Source organism: Dama dama, chromosome 9 (genome assembly GCF_033118175.1).
Source record: "Dama dama isolate Ldn47 chromosome 9, ASM3311817v1, whole genome shotgun sequence".
NCBI classification, from domain to species: domain Eukaryota; kingdom Metazoa; phylum Chordata; class Mammalia; order Artiodactyla; family Cervidae; genus Dama; species Dama dama.
In genome coordinates, this window is record NC_083689.1 from 81,911,360 (window position 1) to 81,923,961 (window position 12,602).

At 48.7% G+C, this 12,602-nt stretch overlaps 1 protein-coding gene across 2 annotated transcripts in view; it reads left to right on the plus strand.

The window, feature by feature from the left end:
* Window positions 1-12,602, plus strand: part of WWC1 (WW and C2 domain containing 1) — a 155,953-nt gene that overhangs the window by 124,287 nt on the left and 19,064 nt on the right. For both annotated transcript variants that reach the window (XM_061151906.1, XM_061151904.1), the window contains 4 exons: window positions 381-467; window positions 1,251-1,443; window positions 7,160-7,312; window positions 8,025-8,116. In XM_061151906.1, the coding sequence (XP_061007889.1) occupies window positions 381-467; window positions 1,251-1,443; window positions 7,160-7,312; window positions 8,025-8,116 (525 nt within the window). The remainder of the gene's footprint in view (window positions 1-380; window positions 468-1,250; window positions 1,444-7,159; window positions 7,313-8,024; window positions 8,117-12,602) is intronic.

Genomic DNA, 12,602 nt, shown 5'->3' on the forward strand with positions numbered 1-12,602 from the left:
CGCTTGATGTGTTTGGTCATCATCATTACTACAGCTTCTGTCTTATCATCTCATCTGGACTGAAGTCAACCCCTAGGGGGCTACAGCCTAGATTTCCTGTTATTGGTCATCTCTTGATGGGGAATGATCTTGATTATTTTTAAATAGGAATTCATTGCCTACATTTAGCTCTCAGGAAATTTTACACAGCCTCTGGCTTCCCTTTAAAAAATCAGACTGACAGCTCTGGACCTGTGTCCCTGCATGGCCACAAACACTGGGTCTGTGATCTCCAGCTCACCATGGTCCCAGAGCAGTCGCAGCTCCATCCATGATGATTAAGGGAGAGAGAGATAAATGGGTTACCAACAGGTGCTCTGTATGCCCCCTTTTCATTTCAGGTATGATGAGAAGAATAAGCAGTTTGCAATATTCATCATCCAGCTGAGCAACCTTTCTGCTTTGTTGCTGCAGCAAGACCAGAAAGTGTGAGTGTGTAGCTGACTGTGTATCATCCTCTAGCCCCCTACGCCCATCCCAGGGGACACTCTCCTTACTGCCCTGCTCCGACCATGGGCCCCCTAGACCCCTGTGGGTGGTTAGTGCACATGAGCATGGATGCAGGCAGGGTGGCAAGACAGGCTCAGTATAAAGAGGAGCGCCCCAGACAGCTTCCCACATGTGTCCTGAGCTCCGACCAGGTGCCAGCACTAAGAACGGGGTGGTGAGCAAACCCCGTCCTTGTGAACTTGAAGCCTGGTGAAGGAGGAGGTCACGGCCCCTTTTGTCTGCTGTAAGCGTTAGTGTTCCATGCAGAAAGAGCCAGGCCTGCCTTTCTCAAGAGCCAGTTCCCATCAGCGTGATTCTGTGGGCAGGTTGTGATGGGTGTTAACCCTACCGCTGATAATACGGCAGAGACCTGCACTGTCAGCCTCTCTGCCCGGTGCAGACAGGTTTATATTTCATTGAGCTCATCTGCCTCCATGCCCCTCCTGTGCTAGACCGTAGGCCTCGAGGGCAGCAGTATGAGCTTGTCTCTGTGGTCTGCACCCAGCCAGCGCCTGGGGTGTGACATGTGGGAAGGAGGAAGGCAGGCCCGAAAGCAGGCAAAACAGAAGGCAGACGAGATTGGACACACAGCGACTGGGGAAATGACAAACTCTTGTCCTCTGTGGTTTCCTGGGGGATTTGCAGCAGCCGTGTAGCCTAAGGCCTGAGCCCCCGACCCGGGCTGACCTGACACCGGCTGTTGTGCATGCCTGCCCCTCTAGGAACATCCGAGCGGCTATCCTTCCGTGCTCCGAGAGCACCACCTGCCTGTTCCGGACCCGGCCCCTGGATGCCGCGGACACCCTGGTGTTCAACGAGGTGTTCTGGGTGTCCATGTCCTACCCAGCCCTTCACCAAAAGACCTTAAGAGTCGACGTCTGTACCACCGACAGGTGCCATCTGGAGGAGTGCCTGGTGAGAGCTCTGTCTGTCTGTCCAGCTTTCTGTCCTTCTTGATCCACCTTTGTACTTCAGGGAGAAGGCTTGGGGCAAACACAGCTTGCGGTATCAGCCCAGCTCTTCATGGGTTCTAGGCAGACTTATTGGGAGCAGGCAAGAGAGAGCAGGGAGCTCCTTTATCTGCCGTGGAATTGCAGGGCCACATCCCTTCCTTGTGCCTGAAGCTGAGCCACCAGCCTTCCCCACCATGTGGCCTCAGATGCTTTAATTGCCTCAGTTTTCTTATCTGTAAAACCAGCTAACTCTGGCTTCTTCACAGGTGGTTCTCGGGAGACTGAAGTGCTAAACCAGTGCCCCTCGAGCTTTCACGTGCACACAAGTCACCTGGGGCTCTGGTTAAAATGCAGATTCTGATCATCAAGTCTGGGCAGCAAGATTCTGTATTTCTCTCAAACTCAGAGGCAATGCCGGTGCTTCTGGTTCCCATAGCAAGGATGTGAAGACTTGAAGTGTCTGCGCACACTGGTTCTCGCTAGAAATCACTTCCCATCACCTTCCTGCTCAGCTGGAGTTCGTAACAGCTTCATTGCCACTTATATTGTTGTTGTTATTACTGGCAGTAATGCAACAGCTTGTATTAGTTGGATGCAGTCTATATGGTGGGCTCTGAACTGAACTCCCTACTTGCATTATTTCTGATGATCTTCCCTACAGTCTTATAAACTAGGTACCGTACTGTTACACCAGTTGGGAAACTGAGGCACAAATAACTTTCTCAAGGTCAGAGCAGAGCTAGAACATAGGCGGGCCCACTCGTGTCAGACCTTGGAGTTTTCTCTGGGCCAGCACAGTGCTCCTTGGAGGGACCCAATCCATGAGATGGTGACTCAAGGATTTGGCAAGCAGGGTGGGTGCTGCTGAAGGATGGAGCAGAAAGCTTTTCCAAATCCAGCCCCCAGGAAATTCCCTGTTAGCCTAATGGTCACGACTCTGGGCTTTCACTGCCATGACCCAGGTTCAATCCCTGACTGGGGAACTGAGATCCTGCAAGATGCATGGCATGCCCAAAAATATACCTCTATATTTATTTCTATAATGTTAATTTCTATTCTATTCTTTAGGATATCCTTTAGGATTGAATAGAAATTAAATACAATATAAAAAAAAAAAAATCCAGGCTCCTCCAGTGAAGCGTTTCCTCAGCCCCGAGCATTCCTAAATGAGAAGAGACTCAACCCTGTTTTATCCTCCTAATTGGATGCCTTTTATTCCTCCTTCCTAATTGAAGTCTGGCCACTGCTGGTTGCCATGGCAGCAGCCAAAGTGCTCATCCCACCGTGGCTTGTGTCCATCCATGGCCGACCGGAAGCCTCCGTCTCCCATGTCCCATGGGGACGTGGAGTGTCAGGCTGTCGTTTTGGTGGCTGGAGGAGGCATGGAAGTGAGACGCGTGGAGTGAGGGCTGTCGGCTCCCGCGTGCTGTCTCCCTGCACCGCTGAGCTGGTGGCATCCCTGGTCTGGTTTGAGCCACGTAACCAGCCGGGCAAGGACACCAGTACTCATTCTGAGCAGCGTCTGTGTGTCTAGTTCTGGGCTAAGAACTTTGAGTGCAATATCTCATTTAATCCTCATAACAGGGAAGCAATATTAGCATTAGGTCCATTTGGCAGGTAAGGGATCAAGGCCCAGAAAGGCTAATTAACCAGCTCAGGTCATCCAGTAAGTAGGTAGAGAAGTCTGGATTTGAACACAGATTCCAACTTCCTTATGTCTCCATCACACTGTGTGTGTGATCAGTTGTTCAGTCAAGTCCAACTCTTCGACCCCATGGACTGTAGGCTCCTCTGTTGGTGGAATTTCCCAGGCCAGAATACTGGAGTGGGTGGCCATTTCCTTCTCTAGGCGATCTTCCCAACCCAGGTATTGAACTGGTGTCTCCTGCATTGGCAGATGGACTCTTTGCCACTGTGCCACCTGGGAGCCAGCACACTACCATACTGGATTATGGGTTTGGATGGAATATGTGTCTTACCCTCCCCAATATCATGGGCAGCAGTTCTACAGTCACTTTATGGTGGTATCACAGGGTCACAGGCTTTCCAGCCAGGTGCTGGCTGCTCACCCTTCAACCGTGCAGCTTCTGTGAAGGCGGCCCACTGCCCAGGCCCACTCATACCCCAGAGCTAACCATCATAACCCTCCCTTGCTCCTTTTTCACTTTGCCATCCACACTTGGCCAGACCCCAGCCCTGTCAAAGTGAACTCTCCCCTCCTTTCTGCCCACGCCATTGGAGGAAAGCACTCCCAGAACCAAATTCTTATCCTCTCCTTTCTCCCCACCCTTACTGTCCCTCTGCGGAGGCCCTCACTTTACACCCAATCCTGGAACCGTAGAAGGAACCAGAAGGGAGTCCCCATAGCTTCCCCGCCACAGTTAGCTGTTCTTGCAGGCTCTGTGGTTCCTCCCAGAGCTCAGGGTGGGAGGGTGGGCCCTCCACACTCCCATCCATGGCCATCCTTGCTCAATGTCGTCATGCCAACCCTCACCCTTCTGCTCTGTCTTCTGTCTCCAATTTTCCCTCTTCCGCAAGATTGAATCTCTCGATATACTTCTCCATATATATGCTGTTATTAATCCCATGCTGTAAAAAAAAAAATTTTTTTTTTTACCCCATTTCTTCCTCCAGCTACTACATTACTTCTTTTGTTTTCTCTGTAGCAACACGTGAACGAGGTGTGTGTGTTCTCTCTGTATCTCAGACCACATGGGCTCTGGCCCTCATCGTTCCACCAAAAATGTGCTCATCAAGGTCATCGGGGACCTCCTCGTTGCTAAATCCAGTGGCCAGCTCTCTCCATCCTCGAGTCTCTTGGCCTGTCTGCTGTGGTTGGATCAGTTGCTCACTTCATTTTCCTCGACATCCTTTATCCTGACTTGGCTTCCTGGACCGCTCACTCTCTTAGCCACCTTCTCCCATCACTGGCTTCTCTGTCTGTCTGCTCTGTGGATTCTTGCTCATTTCCCTGACCTCTCCCCATCCAAGGGCCCCAGGGCTCAGGCCTTGCTCTCCTCTCCTTCTCTACTTGCATGCACTGCTTCATTGATCTTGTCCTATCCCCTGGCTTTCAAACACCATTCCATGTAATAGCGCCATCCTGGGCCTCCCCACTCATCTCAGTGCTGTCTCTTCCGTATCTTTTCTTGCATATCCAGTCGGCATCACCAGTCATGTGTCCACAGCACACCCTGAGCTTTCCTTCCATGTCTTCATTCTCAGCTGAAGGCAACCCCATTCATTCATGCATTGCCCAAGCCAGAGAGAGACCACAAGGTCATCTTGGACCCCTTTCTTCCTCTCATACCCCACATTCAGGAACTCCTAGCTCTGCCTTCAGAAGATCTCCAGATTCCAGCCACTTCTCCCCATGCTCCTGACCAGCACCATCTCTCACCCAATAGTTGCAGAATCCCCTACTGGGTCTCCCTGCTTCTGTTCTTGCCGCCCTTCATCTCTTCCCAACACAGTCGCCAGGGTGATCCTATTAAATCGCAGGTGAGTCCATCCAGCCCTCTCTTTAAATCCTCAGGAAGGCTTCTGTCTCCACCCAGAGTCAACAGCTGGGCCTTGGCCTGCTCTCCCCAGGTCCTCTGAGGTCTGCTCCTTGTCATCTCTCAGATTTAACCCCTGAGACTCTTCCTCCAGCCTTCTTGTGCCCCTTGAATACCCCAGCACACCCCTTCTCCGGCCTTTCTCACTGCTATCCTTTTCGAATGTAATTCTTTTCTCCTGGATATTGATGGGCAAAAGTCACTCTCTCGCCTCATTCTGTTCTTGACCCAGATGTCACCTTCTCTGCGAGGACTTCCTTCCACCCTACATAAAGTCACATTGCCCCCTCCACCCTCTTATCCCCACCTCTCCACTTTGCCTGTATCATTTTCTCTGCAGCGCTTTATATCACCTAATATTTCTCCATATCATAGGTATTAGGGAGCCTGTTATTTTCACATTTTTATCATCTCTGAAATCAAGATTCAGTGTGTACTAGCTGGCAGGCCATAGCCTAATTGGTAACTATTTTTCTTTCTTAGTGATACATGAAATAATAGTACACTCTATAATTGATGGCATCTTAGACTCTATGAGACACAATATAGAAGTTACTTACTGATTATCTGATTCCCCCAGACTGGAATATAAACTCAGGAGGGCAGGGATTTTTCTCTGCCTTAAATCCTCCTGTGTTCCCAAAACCCAGAACAGTGTCTGACACATAGAGGCAACTGGGCAAATGTGTGTGTGTCAAATAAATGATTGAATGAATGCATAGATGCTGTCGAAGTGCATCCAGTTTACGAGGCAGACCATTCATACTTATGAGGCAGCCCCAAATAGTTGTTGTTGTTCACTCAGGTGTGTTTGACTCTCTGTGACCCCATGGACTGCAGCATGCCAGGCCTCTCTGTCCATCACCATCTCCTGGAGCTTGCTCAAACCCATATCCATTGAGTTGGTGATGCCATCCAACCATCTTGCCCTCTGTCATCCCCTTCTCTCTTGCCTTCAATCTTTCCCAGCTTCAGGGTCTTTTGTAATGAGTTGGCTCTTCACATTAGGTGGCCAAAGTATTGGAGCTTCAGTATCAGTCCTCCCAATGAATATTCAGAATTGATTTCATTTACGATTGACTAGTTTGATCTCCTTACAGTCCAAGAGATTCTCAAGAGTCTTCTCCAATACCACAGTTCAAAAGCATCAATTCTTCAGCACTCAGCCTTCTTTATGGTCGAACTCTCACATCCATACATGACTACTAAAAAAACCCAGCTTTGACCATATGGAGCTTTGTTGGCAAAGTAATATCTCTGCTCTTTAATATGCTGTCTAGGTTTGTCAATAGCTTTTACTCCAAGGAGCAAGAGTCTTGTAATTTCGTGGCTGCAGTAGACTGCATCTTGTCGGAATTAGACTGTATCTTGTTGGACAGCTCTCTACATCAGTACCTAGAAATCTTCCTTATTTTTTGTACATAGCTATGTAATAACTGTATAGATATAGGTTATAGTTTATTCCCCCAGTCTCCTGTTGCTAGAGCTTTGAGTTGTTTTCCTTGACATCAGTCTTGGCGATTATCTTTCTCAACTCTAATACCAAAAGCAAAAAACAACACATGCAGCTACCTCAAACTAAAAAGTTTCTGCATAGCAGAACTTTCATTTTGCATCAATAAAATGAAAAGGCAACCTACTGAATGGAAGAAAATATTTGCAAATTGTATATCTGACAAAGAGTTAATATCTAAACAACCCATGAAAGTAAAGTGTTAGTCATTCAGTCATGTCTGACTCTTTTGCGACCCTATGGACTATAGCCCACCAGGCTCGTCTGTCCAGGGGGATTCTCCAGGCAGAATACTGTAGTTAGTGCTCATTCCCTTCTCCAGGGGATCTTCCCAACCCAGAGTTCGAACCTGGGTCTCCCCCCATTGGAGGCAGATTTTTCACCATCTGAGCCATCAGAGAACCCATCCTTAAAATTAATATTTAAATAGATCTTAACCTGTACAACTCGGTGAACAAATAAGGCGGTGAATGAGTGAGTTATTAGAAAACAGTACCCAGCCATTTCTTCCTCACAGGAAGCTTCTCTCTCACCTGGAGTGGTGTTTCACCTACCTTCCCCAGAATACCTTGTCACTCCCTGCTTATGCTTTTTTCCATCCTCCACAGGGAGGCGCCCAGATCAGCCTGGCTGAGGTCTGCCGGTCTGGCGAGAGGTCGACTCGCTGGTACAACCTCCTGAGCTACAAATACTTGAAGAAAGAGAGCCGGGAGCCCAGGCCAGCGGGAGCCACGGCCCCCACCCCAGGGCCTGCAGGCACGGTGAGCTGGACCACCGCTGTGCACCCTTCTCCCATAAAAGGCAGCACCTGGCTGGCTGGAAGGGAAAGCCTCTCGCAGAGTTGGAGATGGCTGGACATCAGGGTGTGTGTGTGTGTGTGTGTGTGTGTGTGCACGCGCACGTCACTCAGTCACTCAGTGTCCGACTCTGCGCGACCCCAGGAGGGGTATACCCCAGTATTCAGGAAGAATACTGAGGTGGGTTGCCATGTCCTTCTCCAGGGGAATCTTCCTGAACCAGGGTCTCCTGCACTGCAGGCAGATTTTTGTACCCTCTGGGCCAGCAGGGAAGCATGGACATCAGATGTGGAGTAATTATTAGAGAAGAAACTGAGTCTCAGAGACGTTAAATAATTTCCTCATGTCACACAGGCTTCCTCAGCATGGACACCACTCAGTGGGACCGTCTCCGTGACTACTTGATAATCTCCTTATAGCTATAGACCTGTAATTCTGTCTCAAGCAAACACTAACCTCATCTTCCAAATTTTGTCCATGTATACAGAGGCTATTTTCAGTAGAACTGCCAGTTAGAAGAACTAGGGACAATATTTCCAGTTGATGTAATATTATGGCAAGACACCCTGGTCTTCAGTTTTATCCTCCATTCGCTGTGAGGGTGATGGGGTCTGATTCCTGCCCAGGGGGCTCTGCCTGCCACGCACAGAGGACTCATCGGCCTTTGTCTCCACAGGATGCCGTGTCTGCTCTGCTGGAACAGACGGCCGTGGAGCTGGAGAAGAGGCAGGAGGAGAGGAGCAGCACACAGACCCTGGAGGACAACTGGTAAGTGAGGCTGCCCCTGGGAACTGACCTGGTTTGGATCTGAGCCCAGAGCTGAGATCCTCAGACACCAGGGCAACCAAGAGAAGTGTTCCCCTGTGAAAACAGAGATCCTTTCTCATGGCTTCTCTATAGGCAACAAGGCAGTATGTAGTCTGGTACAGTGTTTCCCAAGTCCCTTCCCAGTTTGTGATTTTGTGTTCTAGCAGTTATTCATACTGGTTCACATGTTAATGTTTATCATGATGCACTTACATTTATTTTGGTTCAAAAAAATTCCTAAGAAGCTTTATATTACCAGAAGTAGAAATAAGCACAAAAGTGAAACTCACTCAATTGTGTCCGACTCTTTGCGACCCCATGGACTATATAGTCCTTGGAATTCTCCAGGCCAAAATACTGGAGTAGGTAGCCTGTTCCCTTCTCCAGGGGATCTTCCCAAACCAGGGATCAAACCCAGGTCTCCCACATTGCAGGCGGATTCTTTACAAGCTGAGCCACAAGGAAGCCCAAGAATACTGGAGTGGGTAGCCTATCCCTTCTCCAGCAGATCTTCCTGACCCAGGAATCGAACTGGGGTCTCTTGCATTCCAAGCAGATCCCTTACCAGCTGAGCCAGAAGGGAAGCAGAAATAAGTACAATTTGCCATAAATTGAAAATTCCTCAGTAAGGAATTTCAGTTGACTGCTAGGAATAGGGAGCAGAAATAACAAACTTAAACAAGATAGAATTTTACTTCTTTGTTACTTAAAAAAGAAGACTTGGAAAAAGGCAATCCAAGGCTCATCTGTCAGCCCCATGATGTTACCGGGAACCCAGGCTGTTTTTCTTATTCTGCTTTGCTGTCCTTACTGTGTGACCTCCATCATCAAGGCTGCTAAGCACAGAATGGCTGCAGAGTCACCAGCCATCAGGCAGGCATCAGGAAAGAGGAAAGACAACAGAGTCTCCATGAGTGCCTTTTAACCAACAAGCATTCCTGAAAGTCCCACCCAGCAGTTTCCACTTGCTTTTCATGGGCTGAGCTTAGCTACCTGGCCTACCCAGTAGCTAAAGGAAGCTGGGAAATGAGGTCTCTTAGTTGTTATAAAATTGAAGATTCTGTTACTAAGGAAGAATGTAGGAGTGGATATTGAGTAGGTCATGAGCCAAGCCTGCCTTAGAAGATAACTGTGGAAGATTAAATGTAATAAAAATATAACAAGAATATTAAAATCTACCTGGATATATTGCTTGCCAAGGTTCTAAGACTAAGATCTCTCCTACTGTTAAAAAGGAAGGTCATACATTCTCTACTTCTGTGTCTCTATTTCTGCTTTGCAAATAAGTTCATCTGTGTAAACACAGACGTAGAGAACAGATGCAAGGATACCAAGGAGGGAAGGGATGGGGGGATGAACTGGGAGATTGGGATTGACATATATACACTACTGTGTATAAAGTGGATAACTAATGGGAACCTACTGTATAGCACAGGAAACACTGCTCACTGCTCTCTGGGGACCTCAGTGGGAAGGAGACCTGGCGTGCTGCCGTCTACGGGGTGGCAAAGAGTTGGACACGACAGGGTGACTGAACAACAATAGCTGATTCACTTTGCTGTACAGTGAAAACCAACACAATATTGTAAAGCAACTATACTCCAGTTTAAAAAAAAAAAAAAAGGTCCATGTGTCAGCAATGTTAAAGACATGCTACTGCCCAAGAGAGACTTCCTTCTTGATGTAATCAAGTCTGAAGGATTGGACAGGACACAGCTTTTCCACTGTGTGATCAGTGCCCTTTAGTCCCTTGTCTGTCCACAGAAGGTCTCATCACACACTTTAGGAAACAGTGATGTAGACTAGGGTTCACACCCTAGCTTTATCTTTTTTGGTGTAACCTTAGGCAATGCGTTTTTTAACTTTTTATTGCAACATCATGCACATTCAGAAAAGCTGATGTGTGTGTACAGCTCAGTGAATTTTCAGAAGCCAAACTGCCCGTGGGTCCAAACTGAGGAGCATCACCAGCTCTCCAGAAGCCCACACCATGTCTCCTCCGGTCATGCCTGCCCCCTCAAGAGCAGCCACTGTTAAGCAAGTCGTTCTGACCCTGTCTGATCCTTGGCTCAAAAGTGGGGACATCACACTGACTGTGAAGGCTCATCAGAAGAGATGGAAGGACCAGCCACTGATGAAGTATAAGGGCAAAACTTGTAGTAGACACGCAAGACACAATAGAGATTCTTATCAGGAAATGGAGGAGGAACACGGCTTAAGTACCAGCTGGAAAGGGAGACAGCAAATCCCATCTCGGAAATGAGCACAGTCTCAGAACCTTGCCATTTGGAGGAAGTGTGTGTAGTTGTGCTTAAGTGCATGTGCTCTGAATCCAGACAAATGTGAATTCACAAAATCTCGCTCAGCCAGCTCCTTGTGGGATCCTAGGTCTGGGTGAGGCCTAAGCATCAGTACATTTAAAAGCATCCTGGGAGGACTTCCCTGGTGGTCCCAGTGGTTAAGACTCCATCTGCCAAGGCAGGGGACATGGGTTCGATCCCTAATCTGGGAAGATTCCACATGCCCCAGAGCAACTGGGCCTGGGCGCCACAACTACCGAGCCTGGTCTCTGAGCCCACAAATTGCAACTACTGAAACTTGCACGCCTAGAACCTGTGCTCCTCAACAAAAGAAGCCACCACACACTGAGAAGCCCATGCACCGAAACGAAGAGTAGCCCTTGATGGCCACGACTAGAGAAAGCCCATGCACAGCAACAAATACCCAGGGCAGTCAAAAATAAATTAATTTGGGAAAAAAGGGAAAAAAAGCATCCTAGGTAATTCTAAGATGAAGCCTGGGCTGAGAACCAGGCTCCAAACCCAGTTTCTCCATCTGTGAAATAGAGATTGAAGAAATTACACAATACACATGGGGTATTTTGTAGACTCTGAAAATTATGCATGGGAAGCCCTCAAAACAGACCTTGACCCACAGACAGCATGAAGGGACTTCTCTGTTACAGCCCTAAGTTTTACGTCTGGTCTGACAAGAAGTCTTTCCTTAATAGCTTTTACTCCCGGGGTCAGCAGGTATTTTCTGGAAAGGGCCAGATATTAAATGTCTGCTTGGTGGGCCAGGCAGGTTCTGTGGCATCTACTCAACTCTGCCATCGCTGTGTGACCGCAATCACAGACAGGAGGCACACCAGCCAACCGTGCCTCTGTCCTTGCACCTTCATTTATGGACACGGAAACTAGAATTTCACATCATTTGCACATGTCATGAAATATCACTCTCTTTTTCATTTTTTTTCCCCAGCCATTTAAAAATATAAAAACTATTCACAGCCTGGACCTTGGACTGTCCAGAAACAGGCAATGGGCTGGGTTTGGCCCCTAGGCTGACTCCTGCCTTCCAGTTCTTGACTCTTCCTCCACGTGATAAAGAATAGGGCAAGGTTCCTGAATTCTTGTGTTTATGTTTGCTTTAGGGTTCTCTCTCGACTGCCTCAATTTCTCTCTTTTCTTCTCTGTCCCACCCCCTCTGTCTCTCCCCACTGTCCTTCCCTCCCCTCCCTCCCTGCTTCCTCCTATCTCCCCACTGCCTCTCTCCTTCCTCCCCTTCCTCTTCCTCCCTCCGCCCTCCCCACTTCCCTCCCTCCCGTGCCTTTCTCTTCTCCCTTCTCTTTCCCTCCCTCTCCCCCTTTCTCTCTCCCTCTCTTCCCCGCCCTCTGACACTCTGCAAAGGTCCCAATGCCGGAAATCGGCCGGGGACCTGTCTTCCAAAACCCTGGCACAAGATCAGTGGTTTTCCACCAAATTCCAAGCTTGTGTTGAGGCTTTTCACACTGTCTCCTAGCAACCACCTTCTGTTCTCTCACCCTTTGTGGCCCCCTCTCTCCCCACCCTTGGCCATTCAAACTTCCCCAGACACTGACTTACAAAGAGGGCTGGGAATCCCCCGGAGCTGCTGCAGTAGTGGGGTGACTGCATCTGCAGCCCCCCTCCCCCAACACTGGAGGCTTCTTTTGGTCCCGGAATGTTAACTAGCTCTGCTTTGCCCGCTCAGCTCTGGAGTGGAGGGCTCCGCAGACTGGTCCTCTCTTCCCATCTCCTCTCCTCCCTCCGCACCCAAGGCCCAGGGGAGGAGGCCGCTGTTCTTCCCTCCTTTCATTTGTTTGGGTTTCTTTAATGCGTTTAATCAGAAGACTTGATCTTTTTTTAAGATCCACAAACAAAACAAAACTCTCAGAGGATTAGAAAATGTAGGAGAATATAGGGGCTTCCCCGGTGGCTCACCAGTAAAGAATCCGCCTGCAATGCAGGAGCTGCAGGAGACGATCCCTGGGACCAGAAGATCCCCTGGAGGAGGAGGAAATGGCAACCCGCTCCAGTATTCTTGCCTGGGAAATCCCATGGACAGAGGAGCTGGCAGGCTACAATCCATAAAGTCTCAAAGAGTCAGACACACACGCACGCAGGAAAATATAATCACAAACAATGCT